The sequence below is a fragment of the Mobula birostris genome, chromosome 11, assembly GCF_030028105.1.
Source record: "Mobula birostris isolate sMobBir1 chromosome 11, sMobBir1.hap1, whole genome shotgun sequence".
Lineage (NCBI taxonomy): Eukaryota > Metazoa > Chordata > Chondrichthyes > Myliobatiformes > Myliobatidae > Mobula > Mobula birostris.
In genome coordinates, this window is record NC_092380.1 from 373,124 (window position 1) to 398,672 (window position 25,549).

A 25,549-nucleotide genomic window follows, 5' to 3' on the forward strand; every position below is an offset into this window, starting at 1 on the left:
CACTCTTACTGTCCTTGTTTTTAACTGGAATATACTTTTGTTGAGCACTGTGAAAAATCTCTTTGAAAGTCTTCCTCTGTTCCTTAACCGTCCTACCATATAGCCTGTGTTCCCAGTCTACACAGGCTAAATCCTCCCTCATCCCATTGTAGTCTCCATTGTTTAAGCATAATTCACTGGTTTCAGATTAAACTATTGCACCCTCCATTTGTATGAGAAACTCAATCATACGTGATCACTCTTTCCAAGAGGATCCCTAACCACAAGACAGAAGTGTGTTTGATGTAACTTTATTAGATTGTACAGTTTTCAGGAAACATTGATCAAATCTCCATGTGAAGGGGAGACTCCCCCAGAAAACAATGGGGAAAGGCATTGTCAACAGCCATTCCCCCATCCCCTCTCCCGCCACTCTCTAGTTTTGCCTCTTACTTCGGTCTCCCAGTTGGGAAACAGATGGACAAAGGAGACGGCAGGTAAGTTGCGCAGTGCAGTGGGGAGCAATTCAATGTTTTCCTCTCTTTCTTTCACCCCGTCCACACCCCTCTCTCTCTCTCTCTCTCCCTCCCTCTATCTCACTCACTGTCCTCTCTCCCTTCCCCTTCCTTTCTCTTTAACCCATAATCTCTCTCTCTCTTCCTCTCTCTCACTTCCTCTCTTCCAGGGGTTCCCAACCTTTTTAATTCCTTGGATCACTACCATTAACCGAAGTATCCATGGACCCCAGCTGGGAACCCCTGGTCTCTCCCCACCTCCTCACTCTCTGTCTGTCTCTCCCTCTTTCTCTCTCACAGCTTCTCTATCTTCCTTCCCATCTCTCTCTCTATCTCTCTCCCTCTCTCTCCTCATCTGTCTGCCTCTCTCTATTTCTCCCTCTTTCTCCCTTCTCTGCCTGCCTCTGTCTCTATTTTGCAGAAAGCAATTTTACTTGTTAGAAGAGCTGTGCTGGTGGGTGGGATTTTGTGTGTGATGAGGCAGGGTGTGGAAGTGCCGTCCCATTTCCAGAGGGGTGCATAGAGGAGGAAGAGGTAGTGGTGAAGGAGTGGTTGAGCTACTAAACCAGTTCGGAGCACATTCCCCTCCCCATCGCTCCTTCTGCGGGACGGGGGAAAGTTAGATGAGGTGGCATGAGTGCTGGGACGGAAGAGAGGACGGGAGAGGAGTTAGATCGTAAAACAGAACTTCTACCTCTCTGTCCTAGCAGAGGAGATGTTGTTTACCTGATGGGATGGGGAGTGATGTTGAGGGGAGGGGAGAGAGGAAGGGGAAGGAGGGAGGGAGGGAGAAAGAAGAGAAAGTAGAGAGTTCCTAAATCACCTCAGTAGGCTCTCTCCCTTTTGGAGGGAGGATGAGAGAAAGTATTGTCCTGGGTCTGGTGAGATGGAGGAAAGGTAGGATGGAGGAAGGGGAGGATATGGGAAGGCAGGGTCCTCCTAAACCAGTTCAGGACCCCCATCTCCCTCCTGAGATGGAAGAGGAGGAGGGAGGAGGGCATTCGTGTCCTCAGGGATGGTCGCAGGGAGGCCACCATTTGCTTCAGGTGGAGGAGGAGGGGGAGGGTCGGGGGAGGTGGTGGGTGAGGGGACAGACCCCAGCAGCCTCTGCGCCTCGCCACCCTCTGTGCCTTCACCCTCGGGAAGGGGGGAGAAGGCCTCAAGGACAAGTGAGGGTGCACGGGATTTACGCTTGTGGAAGAACGTGCCAAGGGAAAGGCGGTGGGAGGCACCAGGTGGAGGCTCCTCGCCAGGGGGGCCGTTAGGATCTTCTTCTGCGCCACCCCGTCCTCCCTCCTCAAGCCCCAGGGCCACGGGCCCAGCCCATGGGTCCCCAGCCTTGGCAGGACGCCTGGCCGCGTAGTCCCCTCGTCGCCGGAAGCAACAGATACAGGCCAGGGCCACGATCGCCACCACGATCAATGAGGCCACTACCAAGATGACTGCCAAGATGGTGCCAAGTGTGTGGGGTTGACTAAGGCTGCTTGCTGTCCAGGGACTGAGTGACACCGTCGCACTGGCACTGTGGGTGGTGTCCGAACTCTCACTTACAGTGGATTCCGGTGTGGCACTGGCAGTGAAATTGGGGGCACTGGCAGTAGTGCTGGTGCCACTGAATGCAGGCACATTGGTTTTCAGTGGCACACTGCTGTAAGCGGCAGAGCTGCTGGTCACTGGCTCACTGGATTTCTGTGGTGCAGTGGTGAGGCTGGTGGCTCTGGAATTGAGTGGTGTGGTGATCATTGCAGTGGATTCCAACCGTGCACTGGTCTTGGTGCTAACGTGAACCGAGGTGGAGGAGGCCGATGTGCTGGACGTGCGTGCAGTGGATTCCCAGGCTGCACTGGCAGATATTGACCTGGCCGAGGAGATGGATTCTCTGGTAGATGGCGTACTAGCTGAGGAGATGGATCCACCAGTAGATGGGACACTGGTCACAACTGAACTGGAAGCAGTGGGAGTAGTGAGCAGTGAAGGTGTAGCACCAGAGCTGGAGTTGTCCGCAGAGCTGATTTCACTGGAGCCATTCACCACCCAGCGGGGTCCAGACGAGGGCACTTGCGAGGTATTGAGCAGACTGGAAGGAGAGCTGGTGAAGACCCAGGGCAGCCCTGATCCCCAGAGCAGCCCCAGAGCGAGGAAGTGTCTGGTGTTCATCCTCTGACATCAGCAGTAACACAGGCAGAACAATGTAGGGAAACAGCACGACATGGAAACTGTGGAGAGTGGGAAAGAATCAGCAACAGTGTGCACAGACCAGTATCCTTGACGTATGCATCACTGACACATGCCACATCGTGACAACAGATGACACACAATAACACTGACACACCCCTCACCGTCACACTGACACAACCCTCACCGTAACACTGACACACCCCTCACCGTCACACTGACACACCCCTCACCGTAACACTGAAACACCCAGCACCGTAACACTGACACACCCCTCACCGTAACACTGACACACCCCTCAGCATCACACTGAAACACCCAGCACCGTAACACTGACATACCCCTCACCGTCACACTGACAGACCCAGCACCATCACACTGACACACCCCTCACCGTAACACTGACACACCCCTCAGCGTCACACTGAAACACCCAGCACCGTAACACTGACACACCCCTCACCGTAACACTGACACACCCTTCGCCGTAACACTGACACACCCCTCAACGTCACACTGAAACACCCAGCACCGTCACACTGACACACCCCTCAGAGTCACACTGACACACCCCTCAGCGTCACACTGACACACCCCTCACCGTTACACTGAAACACACATCACCGTAACACTGACACACCCTTCAGCGTCACACCGAAACACCCAGCACCGTAACACTGACACACCCCTCACCATCACACTGACACACCCCTCAGCATGACACTGACACACCCCTCACCGTAACACAGACACACCCCTCACCGTAACAGTGACACACCCCTCACTGTCACACTGAAACACCCCTCACCGTCACACTGACACACACATCACCGTAACACTGACACACCTCTCAGCGTCACACTGACAGACCCAGCACCATCACACTGACACACCCCTCACCGACACACTGACACACCCCTCAGCGTCACACTGTCACACCCAGCACCGTAACACTGACACACCCCTCACCGTAACACTGACACACCCCTCACCGTCACACTGACACACACATCACCGTAACACTGATACACCCCTCACCGTCACACTGAAACACCCAGCACCGTAACACTGACACACCCCTCACCGTCACACTGACACACCCCTCACCGTAACACTGACACACCCCTCACCGTCACACTGACACACACATCACCGTAACACTGACACACCCTTCAGCGTCACACCGAAACACCCAGCACCGTAACACTGACACACCCCTCACCATCACACTGACACACCCCTCAGCGTCACACTGACACACCCCTCACCGTAACACAGACACACCACTCACCGTAACAGTGACACACCCCTCACCGTCACACTGAAACAGCCCTCACCATCACACTGACACACCCAGCACCGTAACACTGACACACACATCACCGTAACACTGACACACCCTTCAGCGTCACACCGAAACAACCAGAACCATCACACTGACACACCCCTCACCGTAACACTGAAACACCCAGCACCGTAACACTGACACACCCCTCACCATAACACTGACAGACCCAGCACCATCACACTGACACACACCTCACCATCACAATGACACACCCCTCAGCGTCACACTGACACACCCCTCACCGTAACACAGACACACCACTCACCGTAACAGTGACACACCCCTCACCGTCACACTGAAACAGCCCTCACCATCACACTGACACACCCAGCACCGTAACACTGACACACACATCACCGTAACACTGACACACCCTTCAGCGTCACACCGAAACAACCAGAACCATCACACTGACACACCCCTCACCGTAACACTGACACACCCTTCACCGTAACACTGACATACCCCTCACCGTAACACTGACAGACCCAGCACCGTAACACTGACACACCCCTCACCGTCACACTGACACCCCCAGCACCGTAACACTGACACACCCTTCAGCGTCACACCGAAACACCCAGCACCGTCACACTGACACACCCCTCACCGTAACACTGAAACACCCAGCACCGTAACACTGACACACCCCTCACCGTAACACTGACAGACCCAGCACCATCACACTGACACACCCCTCACCGTCACACTGACACACCCCTCAGCATCACACTGTCACACCCAGCACCGTAACACTGACACACCCATCACCGTCACACTGACACACACATCACCGTAACACTGACACACCGTTCAGCGTCACACCGAAACACCCAACACCGTAACACTGACACACCCCCCACCATCACACTGACACACCCCTCAGCGTCACACTGACACACTCCTCACCGTAACACAGACACACCCCTCACCGTCACACTGAAACACCCCTCACCGTCACACTGACACACCCAGCACCGTAACACGGACACACACATCACCGTAACACTGACACACCCTTCAGCATCACACCGAAACACCCAGCACCGTCACACTGACACACCCCTCACCGTAATACTGAAACACCCAGCACCGTAACACTGACACACCCCTCACCGTAATACTGACAGACCCCTCACCGTCACACTGACACACACATCACCGTAACACTGACACACCCTTCAGCATCACACCGAAACACCCAGCACCGTCACACTGACACACCCCTCAGCGTCACACTGACACACCCAGCACCGTAACACGGACACACCCCTCACCGTAACACTGATACACCCCTCACCGTCACACTGACACACACATCACTGTAACACTGACACACCTCTCAGCGTCACACCGAAACACTCAGCACCGTAACACTGACACACCCCTCACCGTCACACTGACACACCCCTTAGCGTCACACTGACACACCCCTCACCGTAACAGTGACTCACCCCTCACCGTCACACTGAAACACCCCTCACCGTCACACTGACACACCCAGCACCGTAACACTGACACACACATCACCGTAACACTGACACACCCTTCAGCGTCACACCGAAACACCCAGCACCGTCACACTGACACACCCCTCACCGTAACAGTGAAACACCCAGCACCGTAACACTAACACACCCAGCACCGTCACACTGACACACCCCTCACCGTCACACTGACACACCCCTCAGCGTCACACTGACACACCCAGCACCATAACACTGACACACCACTCACTGTAACACTGACACACCCCTCACTGTCACACTGACACACACAACACCGTAACACTGACACACCCTTCAGCGTCACACCGAAACACCCAGCACCGTAACACTGACACACCCCTCACCGTGACACAGACACACCCCTCACCGTAACAGTGACATACCCCTCAGCGTCACACTGAAACGCCTCTCAGCGTCACACTGACACACCCAGCACCGTCACACTGACACACCCCTCACCGTCACACTGAAACACCCCTCACCGTCACACTGACACACCCAGCACCATAACCTGACACACCCTTCACCATCACACTGAAACACCCAGCACCATAACACTGACACACCCATCACCATGAACACTGACACACCCCTCACCGTAACAGTGACACACCACTCACCTTCACACTGAAACACCCCTCACCATCACACTGAAACACCCAGCACCATAACACTGATACACCCCTCACCGTAACACTGACAGACCCAGCAATATCACACTGACACACCCCTCACCGTCACACTGACACACCCCTCAGCGTCACACTAAAATCACCCAGCACCGTAACACTGACACGCCCATCACCGTAACACTGACACACCCCTCACCGTCACACTGAAACACCCAGCACCGTAACACTGACACACCCATCACCGTCACACTGACACACCCAGAACTGTCACACTGACACACCCCTCACCGTCACACTGACGCACCCCTCACCGTAACACTGACAGACCCAGCACCATCACACTGACACACCCCTCACCGTAACACTGACACACCCCTCAGCGTCACACTGAAACACCCAGCACCATAACACTGACACACCCATCACCATGAACACTGACACACCCCTCACTGTAACATTGACACAGCCCTCACCGTCACACTGGTAGACCCAGCACCATCACACTGACACACCCCTCACCGTAACACTGACACACCCCTCACCGTCACACTGAAACACCCAGCACCATAACACTGACACACCCCTCACCATTGCACTGAAACACCCAGCACCATAACACTGATATACCCCTCACCGTAACACTGACAGACCCAGCACCATCACACTGACACACCCCTCACCGTCACACTGACACACCCCTCAGTATCACACTGAAACACCCAGCACCGTAACACTGACACACACATCACCGTAACACTGACACACCCCTCACCGTCACACTGACACACCCCTCACCGTAACACTGAAACACCCAGCACCGTAACACTGACACACGCCTCACCGTAACACTGACAGACCCAGCACCATCACACTGACACACACCTCACCGTCACACTGACAGACCCAGCACCATCACACTGACACACCCCTCACCGTAACACTGACACACCCCTCAGCATCACACTGAAACACCCAGCACCGTAACACTGACACACCCATCACCGTCACACTGACACAGCCTTCACCGTAACACTGACACACCCCTCAACGTCACACTGAAACACCCAGCACCGTCACACTGACACACCCCTCACCGTCACACTGACACACCCCTCAGCGTCACACTGACACACCCCTCACCGTAACACTGACACACCACTCACCGTCACACTGACACACACATCACCGTAACATTGACACACACATCACCGTAACATTGACACACCCCTCAGCGTCACATCGAAACACCCAGCACCGTAACACTGACACACCCCTCAGCGTCACACTGACAGACCCAGCACCATCACACTGACACACCCCTCACCGTAACACTGACACACCCCTCACCGTCATACTGACACGCACATGACCGTAACACTGACACACCCTTCAGCGTCACACCGAAACACCCAGCACCGTAACACTGACACACCCCTCACCATCACACTGACACACCCCTCAGCATCACACTGACACACCCCTCACCGTAACAGTGACACACCCCTCACCGTCACACTGAAACACCCAGCACCGTAACACTGACACACCCCTCACCGTCACACTGAAACACCCAGCACCGTAACACTGACATACCCCTCACCGTCACACTGAAACACCCCTCACCGTCACACTGAAACACCCAGCACCGTAACACTGACACACGCCTCACCGTAACACTGACAGACCCAGCACCATCACACTGACACACACCTCACCGTCACACTGACAGACCCAGCACCATCACACTGACACACCCCTCACCGTAACACTGACACACCCCTCAGCATCACACTGAAACACCCAGCACCGTAACACTGACACACCCATCACCGTCACACTGACACAGCCTTCACCGTAACACTGACACACCCCTCAACGTCACACTGAAACACCCAGCACCGTCACACTGACACACCCCTCACCGTCACACTGACACACCCCTCAGCGTCACACTGACACACCCCTCACCGTAACACTGACACACCACTCACCGTCACACTGACACACACATCACCGTAACATTGACACACACATCACCGTAACATTGACACACCCCTCAGTGTCACATCGAAACACCCAGCACCGTAACACTGACACACCCCTCAGCGTCACACTGACAGACCCAGCACCATCACACTGACACACCCCTCACCGTAACACTGACACACCCCTCACCGTCATACTGACACGCACATGACCGTAACACTGACACACCCTTCAGCGTCACACCGAAACACCCAGCACCGTAACACTGACACACCCCTCACCATCACACTGACACACCCCTCAGCATCACACTAACACACCCCTCACCGTAACAGTGACACACCCCTCACCGTCACACTGAAACACCCAGCACCGTAACACTGACACACCCCTCACCGTGACACTGAAACACCCCTCACCATCACACTGAAACACCCAGCACCGTAACACTGACACACCCCTCACTGTCATACTGACACACACATGACCGTAACACCAACACACCCTTCAGCGTCACACCGAAACACCCAGCACCGTAACACTGACACACCCCTCACCATCACACTGACACACCCCTCAGCATCACACTGACACACCCCTCACCGTAACAGTGACACACCCCTCACCGTCACACTGAAACACCCAGCACCGTAACACTGACATACCCCTCACCGTCACACTGAAACACCCCTCACCGTCACACTGAAACACCCAGCACCGTAACACTGACACACCCCTCACTGTCACACTGACAGGCCCAGCACCGTAACACTGACAGACCCAGCACCATCACACTGACACACCCCTCACCGTAACACTGACACACCCCTCAGCGTCACACTGAAACACCCAGCACCATAACACTGACACACCCATCACCATGAACACTGACACACCCCTCACCGTAACACTGACACACCCCTCACTGTAACATTGACACTCCCCTCACCGTCACACTGACAGACCCAGCACCATCATACTGACACACCCAGCATCGTAACACTGACACACCCCTCACCGTCACACTAAAACACCCAGCACCATCACACTGACACACCCAGCACCATAACACTGACACACCCCTCACCGTCACACTGAAACACCCAGCACCGTCACACTGACACACCCCTCACCATGAACACTGACACACCCAGCACCATAACACTGATACACCCCTCACCGTAACACTGACAGACCGAGCACCGTCACACTGACACACCCCTCACCGTCACACTGACACACCCCTCACCATAACACTGACACACCCCTCACCATAACAGTGACACACCCCTCACCGTCACACTGACACACCCCTCACCGTCACACTGAAACACCCCTCACCGTAACACTGACACACCCTTCACCGTAACACTGACACACCCCAAAACGTCACTCTGACACACCCCTCAGCGTCACACTGACACACCCCTCACCGTCACACTAACACACCCCTCACCGTAACACATACACTCCCCTCACTATAATATTGACACACCTCTCAGCTTCACACTGAAACACCCCTCACCGTCACACTGAAACACCCAGCACCATAAAACTGACACACCCCTCACCATCACACTGACAGACCCAGCACCATCACACTGACACACCCCTCACCATCACACTGACACACCCCTCACCGTCACACTGAAACACCCAGCACCATAACACTCACACACCCATCACCGTCACACTGACACACACATCACCGTAACACTGACACACCCTTCACCGTCACACTGAAACACCCAGCACCGTAACACTGACACACCCCTCACCATCACACTGACACACCCAGAACGGTCACACTGAAACACCCCTCACCGTCACACTGACACACCCCTCACCGTAACACTGAAACACCCAGCACCGTAACACTGACACACCCCTCACCGTAACACTGACAGACCCAGCACCATCACACTGACACAGCCCTCACCGTCACACTGACACACCTCTCAACGTCACACTGACACACCCAGCACCGTAACACTGACACACCCCTCACCGTAACACTGAAACACCCTTCACCGTCACACTGACATACCCCTCAGCGTCACACTGACACACCCCTCACCGTAACACTGACACACCCCTCAGCGTCACACTGAAACACTCCTCAGCGTCACACTGACACACCCAGCACCGTAACACTGACACACCCCTCACCGTCATACTGACACACACATCACCGTAAAACTGACACACCCTTCAGCGTCACACCAAAACACCCAGCACCATAACACTGAAACACCCCTCACCGTAACAGTGACACAGCCCTCACTGTCACACTGAAACACCCCTCACATTCACACTGAAACACCCAGCACCGTAACACTGACACACCCCTCAACGTCACACTGAAACACCCAGCACCGTCACACTGACACGCCCCTCAGCGTCACACTGATACACCCCTCACCGTAACACTGGCAGACCCAGCACCATCACACTGACACACCCCTCACCGTAACACTGACATACCCCTCAGCGTCACACTGAAACACCCAGCACCGTAACACTAACACACCCATCACCATGAACACTGACACACCCCTTAAGCGTCACATTGACACACCCCTCACCGTAACACTGACACACCCCTCACCGTCACACTGACACACACATCGCCGTAACATTGACACACACATCACCGTAACATTGACACACCCCTCAGCGTCACATCGAAACACCCAGCACCGTAAGACTGACACACCCTTCACCATCACACTGAAACACCCCTCACCGTCACACTGACACACCCAGCACCGTAACACTGACACACCTCTCACCGTCACACTGACACACCCCTCACCGTAACACTGAAACACCCAGCACCGTAACACTAACACACACCTCACCGTAACACTGACACACCCAGCACCATCACACTGACACACACCTCACAGTCACACTGACACACCCCTCACCGTAACACTGACAGACCCAGCACCATCACACTGACACACCCCTCACCGTAACACTGACACACCCCTCAGCGTCACACTGAAACACCCAGCACCGTAACACTGACACACCCATCACCGTAACACTGACACACCCCTCACCGTAACACTGACACACCCCTCACTATAACATTGACACACCCCTCACCGTCACACTGACAGACCCAGCACCGTAACACTGACACACCCCTCACCGTCACACTGACACACCCCTCAGCGTCACACTGAAACACCCAGCACCGTCACATTGACACACCCCTCACCATGAACACTGACACACCCCTCACCGTAACACTGACACACCCTTCACCGTAACACTGACACACCCCAAAACGTCACACTGACACACCCCTCACCGTCACACTGACACACACCTCAGCGTCACACTGACACACCCCTCAGCGTCACACTGACACACCCCTCACCGTAGCACTGACACACACATCACCGTAACACTGACACACCCCAAAACGTCACACTGACACACCCCACCGTCACACTGACACACACCTCAGCGTCACACTGACACACACCTCAGCGTCACACTGACACACCCCTCACCGTCACACTGACACACACATCACCGTAACACTGACACACCCTTCAGCGTCACACCGAAACACCCAGCACCGTAACACTGACACACCCTCACCATCACACTGACACACCCCTCAGCGTCACACTGACACACCCAGCACCGTAACACTGACACACCCCTCACCGTAACACTGACACACCCCTCACCGTCACACTGCCACACACATCACCATAACACTGACACACCTCTCAGCGTCACACCGAAACACCCAGCACCGTAACACTGACACACCCCTCACTGTCACACTGACACACCCCTCAGCGTCACACTGACACACCCCTCACCATAAAACTGACACACCCCTCACCGTAACAGTGACACACCCCTCACCGTCACACTGAAACACCCCTCACCGTCACACTGAAACACTCTGCACCGTAACACTGACAAACCCCTCACCGTAACACTGACACACCCATCACCGTAGCACTGGCACACCCCTCACCGTAACACTGACGCATCCCTCACCGTGACACTGACGCAGCCCTCGCCGTCACACTGACACACCCCTCGCCGTAACACTGCAGACCCCTCACCGTAACAGTGACACACCCCTCACCGTCACACTGAAACACCCCTCACCGTCACACTGAAACACCCTGCACCGTAACACTGACAAACCCCTCACCGTAACACTGACACACCCATCACCGTAGCACTGGCACACCCCTCACCGTAACACTGACGCATCCCTCACCGTGACACTGACGCAGCCCTCGCCGTCACACTGACACACCCCTCGCCGTAACACTGCAGACCCCTCACCGTAACAGTGACACACCCCTCACCGTCACACTGAAACACCCCTCACCGTCACACTGACACACCCCTCACCGTCACACTGACACACCCCTCACCCTCACACTGAAACACCCCTCACCGTCACACTGACACACCCCTCACCGTCACACTGACACATCCCTCACCGTCACACTGACACAGCCCTCACCGTCACACTGACACACCCCTCACCGTAACACTGAAACACCACTCACCGTCACACAGAAATACCCAGCACCGTAACACTGACACACCCCTCACCGTAACACTGAAACACCCAGAACCATCACACTGACGCACCCATCACCGTAACACTGACACACTCACCGTAACACTGACACGCCCCTCACCGTCACACTGAAACACCCCTCACCGTCACACTGACACACCCATCACCGTCACACTGAAACACCCCTCACCGTCACACTGACACACCCCTCACCGCCACACTGACGCACCCCTCACCGTAACACTGAAACACCCAGAACCGTCAAACTGAAACACCCCTCACCGTCACACTGACGCACCACTCACCGTAACAGTGACGCACCCCTCACCGTAACAGTGACACACCCCCCACCGTCACACTGACACACCCCTCACCGTCACACTGACACACCCAGCACCGTAACACTGACTCACCCCTCACCGTCACACTGACACACCCCTCACCGTAACACTGAAACACCCAGAACCGTCACACTGAAACACCCCTCACCGTCACACTGATGCACCACTCACCGTCACACTGACGCACCCCTCACCGTAACACTGAAACACCCAGAACCGTCACACTGAAACACCCCTCACCGTCACACTGACGCACCACTCACCGTAACAGTGACGCACCCCTCACCGTAACAGTGACGCACCCCTCACCGTCACACTGACACACCCCTCACTGTCACACTGACACACCCAGCACCGTAACACTGACTCACCCCTCACCGTCACACTGACACACCCCTCACCATCACACTGAAACACCCAGCACCGTAAAACTGACACACCCCTCAGCGTCACACTGAAACACCCCTGACCATAACACTGACGCACCCCTCACCGTCATACTGACGCATCCCTCACCGTAACACTGATCCACCCCTCACCGTAACACTGAAACACCCCTCACAGTAACACTGACACACCCCTCACCTTAACACTGAAACACCCCTCACAGTAACACTGACACACCCCTCACCTTAACACTGAAACACACCTCACAGTAACACTGACACATCCCTCACCGGAACACTGACACATCCATCACCATAACACTGACACACCCATCACCGTAACACTGACACAGCACTCGCCGTAACACTGACGCAGCCCTCGCCGTAACACAGACACACCCCTCACAGTAACACTGACGCACCCCTCACAGTAACACTGACGCACCCCTCAGCATCACACTGAAACACCCCTCACCGTAACAGTGACACACCCCTCACCATCACACTGACACACCCCTCACCGTCACACTGACACACCCAGCACCGTAACACTGACACACCCCTCACCCTCACACTGACTCACCCCTCACCGTCACACTGACACACCCCTCACCGCCACACTGACACACCCCTCACCGTAACACTGAAACACCCAGAACCGTCACACTGACGCACCACTCACCGTCACACTGAAACACCCCTCACCGCCACACTGACACACCCCTCACCGTAACAGTGACGCACCCCTCACTGTAACACTGAAACACCCCTCACCGTAACACTGACACACCCCTCACCGTCACACTGACACACACATCACCGTAACACTGACACACCCCTCACCGTCACACTGACACACCCAGCACTGTAACACTGAAACACCCAGCACCGTCACACTGACACACCCCTCACCGTCACACCCCTCACCGTCACACTGACACACCCCTCACCGTAACACTGAAACACCCCTCACCGTCACACAGAAACACCCAGCACCGTAACACTGACACACCCCTCACCGTCACACAGAAACACCCAGCACCGTCACACTGAAACACCCCTCACCATAACACTGACGCACCCCTCACCATAACACTGACGCACCACTCACCGTCACACTGAAACACCCCTCACCGTAACACTGACACACCCCTCACCGTCACACTGAAACACCCAGCACCGTAACACTGACACACCCCTCACCGTCACACTGACTCACCCCTCACCGTCACACTGACACACCCAAAACCGTCACACTGACACACCCCTCACCGTAACACTGAAACACCCAGAACCGTCACACTGAAACACCCAGAACCGTCACACTGACGCACCACTCACCGTCACACTGAAACACCCCTCACCGCCACACTGACACACCCCTCACCGCCACACTGACACACCCCTCACCGTAACACTGACACACCCCTCACCATCACACTGAAACACCCAGCACCGTAAAACTGACACACCCCTCAGCGTCACACTGAAACACCCCTGACCGTAACACTGACGCACCCCTCACCGTCATACTGACGCATCCCTCACCGTAACACTGATCCACCCCTCACCGTAACACTGAAACACCCCTCACAGTAACACTGACACACCCCTCACCTTAACACTGAAACACCCCTCACTGTAACACTGACACACACCTCACAGTAACACTGACACATCCCTCACCGTAACACTGACACACCCATCACCGTAACACTGACGCATCCCTCACCGTAACACTGACGCAGCCCTCACCGTCACACTGACTCACCCCTCACCGTCACACTGACACACCCAAAACCGTCACACTGACACACCCCTCACCGTAACACTGAAACACCCAGAACCGTCACACTGAAACACCCCTCACCGTCACACTGACGCACCACTCACCGTAACAGTGACGCACCCCTCACCGTAACAGTGACGCACCCCTCACCGTAACAGTGACGCACCCCTCACCGTCACACTGACGCACCACTCACCGTAACAGTGACGCACCCCTCACCGTAACAGTGACGCACCCCTCACTGTCACAGTGACACACCCCTCACCGTCACACTGACACACCCAGCACCGTAACACTGACTCACCCCTCACCGTCACACTGACACACCCCTCACCGTAACACTGAAACACCCAGAACCGTCACACTGAAACACCCAGAACCGTCACACTGACGCACCACTCACCGTCACACTGAAACACCCCTCACCGCCACACTGACACACCCCTCACCGCCACACTGACACACCCCTCACCGTAACACTGACACACCCCTCACCATCACACTGAAACACCCAGCACCGTAAAACTGACACACCCCTCAGCGTCACACTGAAACACCCCTGACCGTAACACTGACGCACCCCTCACCGTCATACTGACGCATCCCTCACCGTAACACTGATCCACCCCTCACCGTAACACTGAAACACCCCTCACAGTAACACTGACACACCCCTCACCTTAACACTGAAACACCCCTCACTGTAACACTGACACACACCTCACAGTAACACTGACACATCCCTCACCGTAACACTGACACACCCATCACCGTAACACTGACGCATCCCTCACCGTAACACTGACGCAGCCCTCACCGTAACACTGACGACCCCTCACCGTAACACAGATGCATCCCTCACAGTAACACTGACACACCCCTCAGCGTCACACTGAAACACCCAGCACCGTAACACTGACACACCCCTCACCACGACACCGACACATCACTCACCGCGACACCGACACATCCCTCACCGTCACACGGACACACCCCTCACTGTAACACTGACGCACCCTGAACCGTAACACTGACGCACCCTGAACCGTAACACTGATGCATCCCTCACCGTAACACTGACCATACCCCTCACTGTAACAGTGATGCACCCCTCACCGTCACACTGAAAAACCCCTCACCGTAACAGTGACACACCCCTCACCATCACACTGAAACACCCAGAACCGTCACACTGAAACACCCCTCACCGTCACACTGACACACCCAAAACCGTCACACTGACACACCCCTCACCGCCACACTGACACACCCCTCACCGTAACACTGACACACCCCTCACCCTCACACTGACTCACCCCTCACCGTCACACTGACACACCCATCACCGTAACACTGACGCATCCCTCACCGTAACACTGACGCACCCCTCACCGTAACAGTGCCGCACCCCTCACCGTCACACTGAAACACCACTCACCGTCACACTGACACATCACTCACCGCGACACTGACACACCCCTCACCGTAACACTGACACACCCATCACCGTAACACTGACGCCTCTCTCACCGTAAGACTGACACACCCCTCACAGTAACACTGACACACACCTCACCGTAACACTGACACACACCTCACTGTAACACTGACACACCCTGAACCGTCACACTGACGCACCCATCACCGTAACACTGACACACACCTCACCGTCACACTGACACGCCCCTAACTGTAACACTGACACACCCCTCACCGTCACAATGACACACCCCTCACCGTCACACTGACGCACCACTCACCGTCACACTGAAACACCCCTCACCGTAACACTGACACACCCATCACCGTCACACTGAAACACCCCTCACCGTCACACTGACACACCCCTCACCACCACACTGACGCACCTCTCACCGTAACACTGACGCATCCCTCACCGTAACACTGACACACCCCTCACCGTCACACTGAAACACCCCTCACCGTAACAGTGACACACCCCTCACCGTCACACTGACACACCCTTCACCGTAACACTGACACACCCCTAACAGTAACACTGACACACACCTCACCGTAACACTGACACACACCTCACTGTAACACTGACACACCCTGAACCGTCACACTGACGCACCCATCACCGTAACACTGACGCACACCTCACCGTCACACTGACACGCCCCTAACCGTAACACTGACACACCCTGAACCGTAACACTGACACACCCCTCACCGTCACACTGACGCACCACTCACCGTCACACTGAAACACCCCTCACCGTCACACTGACACACCCATCACCGTCACACTGAAACACCCCTCACCGTCACACTGAAACACCCCTCACCGTAACACTGACGCATCCCTCACCGTCACACTGACACACCCCTCACCGTCACACTGAAACACCCCTCACCATAACAGTGACACACCCCTCACCGTCACACTGACACACCCCTCACCGTCACACTGACACCCCCAGCACCGTAACACTGACACACCCCTCACCCTCACACTGACTCACCCCTCACCGTCACACTGACACACCCAGAACCGTCACACTGAAACACCCCTCACCGTCACACTGACGCACCACTCACCGTCACACTGAAACACCCCTCACCGCCACACTGACAAACCCCTCACCGTAACAGTGACGCATCCCTCACCGTAACAGTGACGCACCCCTCACCGTAACAGTGACACATCCCTCACCGTAACTGACGCATCCCTCGCCGTAACACTGACGACCCCTCACCGTAACACAGACACGCCCCTCACAGTAACAATGACGTACCCCTCACAGTAACACTGAGGTAGCCCTCACAGTAACACTGACACAGCCCTCACCATAACACTGACGCACCCCTCGCCGTAACACTGATACATCCCTCACAGTAACACTGACACACCCCTCACTGTAACACTGACACACCCCTCACTGTGACCTTGTCACACCCCTCACCATCACACTGAAACACCCAGCACCGTAACACTGACACACCCCTCACCGTAACACAGACACACCCCTCACCGTCACACTGAAACACCCAGCACCGTAACACTGACACACCCCTCACAGTAACACTGACACACCCCTCAGCGTCACACTGACACACACCTCACCATAACAGTGACACACCCCTCACCGTAACACTGAAACACCCAGCACCGTAACACTGACACACCCCTCACCGTAACACTGACACACCCCTCACCGCCACACTGACACACCCCTCACCGTAACACTGACACACCCCTCACCATCACACTGAAACACCCAGCACCGTAAAACTGACACACCCCTCAGCGTCACACTGAAACACCCCTGACCGTAACACTGACGCACCCCTCACCGTCATACTGACGCATCCCTCACCGTAACACTGATCCACCCCTCACCGTAACACTGAAACACCCCTCACAGTAACACTAACACACCCCTCACCTTAACACTGAAACACCCCTCACCGTAACACTGACACACACCTCACAGTAACACTGACACATCCCTCACCGTAACACTGACACACCCATCACCGTAACACTGACGCATCCCTCACCGTAACACTGACGCAGCCCTCACCGTAACACTGACGACCCCTCACCGTAACACAGACGCATCCCTCACAGTAACACTGACACACCCCTCAGCGTCACACTGAAACACCCAGCACCGTAACACTGACACACCCCTCACCACGACACCGACACATCACTCACCGCGACACCGACACATCCCTCACCGTCACACGGACACACCCCTCACTGTAACACTGACGCACCCTGAACCGTAACACTGACGCACCCTGAACCGTAACACTGATGCATCCCTCACCGTAACACTGACCATACCCCTCACTGTAACAGTGATGCACCCCTCACCGTCACACTGAAAAACCCCTCACCGTAACAGTGACACACCCCTCACCATCACACTGAAACACCCAGAACCGTCACACTGAAACACCCCTCACCGTCACACTGACACACCCAAAACCGTCACACTGACACACCCCTCACCGCCACACTGACACACCCCTCACCGTAACACTGACACACCCCTCACCCTCACACTGACTCACCCCTCACCGTCACACTGACACACCCATCACCGTAACACTGACGCATCCCTCACCGTAACACTGACGCACCCCTCACCGTAACAGTGCCGCACCCCTCACCGTCACACTGAAACACCACTCACCGTCACACTGAAACACCACTCACCGTCACACTGACACATCACTCACCGCGACACTGACACACCCCTCACCGTAACACTGACACACCCATCACCGTAACACTGACGCCTCTCTCACCGTAAGACTGACACACCCCTCACAGTAACACTGACACACCCCTAACAGTAACACTGACACACACCTCACCGTAACACTGACACACACCTCACTGTAACACTGACACACCCTGAACCGTCACACTGACGCACCCATCACCGTAACACTGACACACACCTCACCGTCACACTGACACGCCCCTAACTGTAACACTGACACACCCCTCACCGTCACAATGACACACCCCTCACCGTCACACTGACGCACCACTCACCGTCACACTGACACACCCCTCACCACAACACTGACACACCTCTCACCGTAACACTGACGCATCCCTCACCGTAACACTGACACACCCCTCACCGTCACACTGAAACACCCCTCACCGTAACAGTGACACACCCCTCACCGTCACACTGACACACCCATCACCGTAACACTGACACACCCCTAACAGTAACACTGACACACACCTCACCGTAACACTGACACACACCTCACTGTAACACTGACACACCCTGAACCGTCACACTGACGCACCCATCACCGTAACACTGACGCACACCTCACCGTCACACTGACACGCCCCTAACCGTAACACTGACACACCCTGAACCGTAACACTGACACACCCCTCACCGTCACACTGACGCACCACTCACCGTCACACTGAAACACCCCTCACCGTCACACTGACACACCCATCACCGTCACACTGAAACACACATCACCGTCACACTGAAACACCCCTCACCGTAACACTGACGCATCCCTCACCGTCACACTGACGCACCCCTCACCGTCACACTGAAACACCCCTCACCATAACAGTGACACACCCCTCACCGTCACACTGACACACCCCTCACCGTCACACTGACACCCCCAGCACCGTAACACTGACACACCCCTCACCCTCACACTGACTCACCCCTCACCGTCACACTGACACACCCAGAACCGTCACACTGAAACACCCCTCACCGTCACACTGACGCACCACTCACCGTCACACTGAAACACCCCTCACCGCCACACTGACACACCCCTCACCGCCACACTGACAAACCCCTCACCGTAACAGTGACGCATCCCTCACCGTAACAGTGACGCACCCCTCACCGTAACAGTGACACATCCCTCACCGTAACTGACGCATCCCTCGCCGTAACACTGACGACCCCTCACCGTAACACAGACACGCCCCTCACAGTAACAATGACGTACCCCTCACAGTAACACTGAGGTAGCCCTCACAGTAACACTGACACAGCCCTCACCATAACACTGACGCACCCTTCGCCGTAACACTGATACATCCCTCACAGTAACACTGACACACCCCTCACTGTAACACTGACACACCCCTCACTGTGACCTTGTCACACCCCTCACCATCACACTGAAACACCCAGCACCGTAACACTGACACACCCCTCACCGTAACACAGACACACCCCTCACCGTCACACTGAAACACCCAGCACCGTAACACTGACACACCCCTCACAGTAACACTGACACACCCCTCAGCGTCACACTGACACACACCTCACCATAACAGTGACACACCCCTCACCGTAACACTGAAACACCCAGCACCGTAACACTGACACACCCCTCACCGTAACACTGACACACCCCTCAGCGTAACACTGACACACCCCTCAGCGTCACACTGACACACCCCTCACCTTCACACTGACACACACATCACCGTAACACTGACACACCCCTCACAGTAACACTGACACACCCCTCACCATAACCTTGACACACCCCCTCACCGTAAATTCATCACACCGCCCACCATAACTCCGACATTCCCTGCACCCCTCAGTGTAATGTCCTTGATAGTGGTTTCAAAAAGGAAATGTTGCCTGATACTGAACAGGAAGTTCTTTTTCTCTGTACCTTGTTATCGCTGTGAAGTTCAGGCGTGTTTTTAGTGAGTCACTTCTCAAGAAAAATGCAGGTCAGATTCTTGCAAATCCTCTTTGAAGTTCCTTGTGTGAAAATATCACATTGATCAGAGTCCCTCCAAATGGCTCATTTGGTAAACTTAATAATAGAACTGATAACTTAATAATAGCCTACAGTTTCCGCCCAAGCTCTTTAAACTAGGCATTAAAATACCTTGCTAATTTAATCCCTTCTACCTACACAAAGCTCATCTCCTCCATTCCCTGTACATCCATGAGCCTAATTAAGAGTGTCTAAATGCCTCTATCATATCTACTTGGCTCTGTGTAGATAGGTAAGAACGGGTCCAGCTCGCTGACAATTAACACTGGTGAACCTCAGGGTTCTGTGCTCAGGCAACTGCTCTACTCCCTCTATACCCATGATTGTGTGGCTAGGAATAGCTCAAATACCATCTTAAATTTTCTGATTCTACAAAAATTCTTGGCAGAATCCCAGATGGTGATGAGAAGGCATACAGAAGCAAAATACATCAACTAGTTGAGTGGTGTTGCACTCAACGTCAGCAAAACCAAAGAGCTGATTGTGGAGTTCAGGAAGGGTAAATTCAGGGAACACACACCAATCCTTACAGAGGGATCAGAAGTGGAGAGAGTGAGCAGCTTCAAGTTCCTGGGTGTCAATATCTCTGAGGATCTAACCCGGTCCCAACATATTGATGCAAATATAAAGAAGGCAAGACAATAGCTGTATTTCATTAGGAGTTTCAGAAGGATTGGTTTGTCACCTATAACACTGGAAATTTTCTACAAAGGTACCATGGAGATTCTGACTGGCTGCATCACCATCAGGTATGGGTGGGGGTCAACTACTGCACAAGATCAAAGTAATTTGCAGAGAGTTGTAAAATTAATCTGTTCCATCATGGGCACTAGCCTCTGTAGTATCCAGTACATCTTCAAGGAGCGGTGTCACAGAAGGGCGGCGTCCATCATTAAGGACGCCCATCAGCCAGGACCTGCTTGCTTCTCATTGTTCCAGCACTAAGAGATTCAGGAACGGCATTTTCCCCTTTGCTGTCTGATTTCTGATTTCTGATTGGATATTGGGCCCATGAACACCACCCCAGTATTTATTTTTCATTTATATTTTTGCATTATTTATCTTAATTTAACTATTTAATATAGATATATGTATATAGTTACAGCAATTAAGTATTTTACTATATTTATCGAGCATTGCATTGTACTGCTGCCACAAAGTTGACAAGTTTCACGACCTATGCTGGTGATATTAAACCTGATTCTGAATTGTATTTGCCTCCTCCACCACCACTCCTGGCAGCACGTTCCCCGGTGCCCCGCACATTTCCTCTGAACTTTCCCACTTTAACCTTCAATGCATGGCCTCTAGGATAAGACATTTCCAGACAAGGGAAAAGTACACGCAGTGGCCACTTTATCAGCTACACCTGCTCATTAATGCAAATCTCTAATCAGTCAATCATGTGGCATAAAAGCATGCAGACATGGTCAAGAGATTCAGTTGTTGTTTAAGCCAAATATCAGAATGAGAAGAAATGTGAACTAAGTGATTTTGACCATGGAAAGATTGTTGGTGCCAGATAGGGCAGTCTGAGTACCCCAAAAGCTGCTGCTCTTGTGTGCTTTTCAATCACAACTGCCTCTAGCATTTACCGAGATGGGTGCAAGTAAAATAAATAAAAACATCCAGTGAGTGACAGTTCTGTGGGCATAAATGTCTTGTTGATGAGAGAGGTCAGAGGGAAATGGCCAGACTGGCTCAATCCGACAGGAAAGTGACAGTAATTCAAATAACCACGCGTTACAACAGTGATGTGCAGAGGAGCATCTCTGAATTCACAACACATTGAAGCTGAAAGTGCATGGTCCACAGCTACAGAAGACCATGACCATACACTCAGTGGCCACTGCTAGGTACAGGAGTTATCAGCTGTCTTCTCTGTCTTTGCCTCACAATGCTTATTTTAGATAAACAACATCAATCTTTATCAGGTCTCCCCTGAGTCTCCACTGCTCCAGAGAACCCATTTGGTTTATATTATTTAAAGACACAGCACGGAACAGACCATCCCGGCCCACTGAGTCACACCGCCCAGCAACCCATCGATGTATTTAACCCTAGCCTCATCACAGGACAACTTACAATGACCGACTGACCTACCAACCTGTACACCTTTGAACTGTGGGAGGAAACCAGAGCATCTGGCAATCATGGGGAGAATATAGAAATTCCTGACAGAATTGAAGTCCAAACACCGATGGTTCATGCTGTAATAGTGCTGTGCTAACAGCTACACTACTGTGGTGACCTCTTATACCTCATGTCCTCTGATCTAGGCAGCATCCTAGAACTCTTCTGCACCCTCGCCAAAGCTTCCATGCTCTTCCTATAATGGGGCATTTGGAAGGGAAAGTGATACTCCAAGTTTGGCCTGACCAGAGTTTTATAAAGCTGTAGTGTGACTTCCCAACTTCTCAACTAAGCATGCTGTATGTCTTTACCACCCTGTCGACCTGGGCAGCCCCTACCAGGGAGCTGTGGACTTGAGCCTTCTGCAAGTCAACACTGTTAAGGGTCCTGCCATTAACTCTGTCCTGTCTCTTTACATTTGATCTCTCAAAGTATAACCCCTCACACTTGTGCAGATTAAACTCCATCTGACAATTCTCTGCCCATATCTGAAACTGATCTATATCCCACTGTATCTTTTGCCAGTTTTCTACACTATCCAGAACACCACCAATCTTTGTATTGTTTGCAAACTTACCAACTCTCCTGTTCATATTTTCATCCACGTTATTTCTATCTCTAACAAGTGGCAGAGGTCCCTGCTGGATCCCTGTGGAATACCACTGGTCACAGACCTCCAGTCAGATTTAGTCCATCAACCACCACCCTCTACCTTCTATGGGCAAGCAAACCCCAACAGCCAATTCACTGTGGACCCCATGCATCTTAACTTCTGATTAAGCCTTCCATGAAGGACCTTGTCAAACACCCCACTATATATAAAGTCCATGTAGACAACATCCACAGCTCAACACTTACCAGTTACCTTCCTGCCCCAGTTTCTCCGCACAGACACAACCTGATCCTCACACTTCCAGACCATCAATCCTGGATTAGAGCAGACAGATTACGAGTCCCAGCAACATCTTCTTAAATCTCTTCTGCCCTCTTTCCACTTCAATGGCACCCACCCTACAGCAGAACAACCAAAGCTGAACACAATACTCAAAATGTGGCCTCACCAATGTCTTGTAGCTAACGTCCCAACACCTGTACTCAATGCCCTGAATGATGAAGCCAACATACCAAACACTTTCACCATCCTGTCCACTTTCAGGGAACCCCTGGTCTCTCTGTTCGACAATACTCCCCAGAGCCCTGCCGTTCACTGTGAAAGCCCTACCCTGGTTTGTCTTTCCATAATACAACACCTTGCACTTATCAGAATTAAACTGCATTTGCCATTTTTCAGCCCACTCTCCCAGCTGATCAAGAACCCCCTGTAAATCCTGATAGCCATCTGCACTGATGACCACACAAACAATTGTAGTGTCACCTACAAACTTAACATCCACATCTTGTACATTCTTATCTAAATAGTTGATACAGATGGCAACAGCAAAGGGCCCAGTACTGACTCCTGAGGATCACCACTAGTCACGGACTTCCAGTCCAAGAAACAACCTCCCAACCTCACCCTCTGCTCCCTACTGTCAAGCCAGTTGTTTGTCCAAATGTCCTGCTCTCCCTGTATTCCTTTGGATTTAAACTTCTAGAGCACCCTACCATGTGGAACCTTATCAAAGGCCTTACTGAACACCATATAGACCATGCCTACTACTCAGCTCTCATCGACCGTCAGAAGAAAACTCTGTCAAGTTTATGAGGCAAGATCTCCTACACACAAATTATCCCTAAGCAATCCCTCTCTTTCCAAGTGTATGTGTATCTTATACCACAGAATCCACTCCAACAACTTACTGACCATGCATGTTTAAATTATTGTCTGTAGCTCCCAGGAATTTGTTGACTTCTTAAATCTACAAGTTTGCAAATGCAACCACTCAAACA

General features: G+C 53.5%; 1 protein-coding gene across 4 annotated transcripts in view; it reads right to left on the reverse strand.

Moving 5' to 3' along the window:
* Positions 1-274: 274 nt before the first annotated feature.
* Positions 275-25,549, reverse strand: part of LOC140204703 (uncharacterized) — a 34,381-nt gene continuing 9,106 nt past the window's right edge. For 2 of the 4 annotated variants that reach the window (XM_072271392.1, XM_072271393.1), the window contains exons 2-3: positions 21,416-21,507; positions 275-2,710 (exon numbers count right to left, since the gene is read on the reverse strand). In XM_072271392.1, coding sequence (XP_072127493.1) covers positions 1,434-2,651 — 1,218 coding nt within the window. In that variant the 5' untranslated portion in view covers positions 2,652-2,710; positions 21,416-21,507 and the 3' untranslated portion in view covers positions 275-1,433. Of the gene's footprint in view, positions 2,711-21,415; positions 21,508-24,517; positions 24,671-25,549 lie in introns of all 4 variants that reach the window. The other 2 variants (XM_072271394.1, XM_072271396.1) reach the window with 2 other exon arrangements.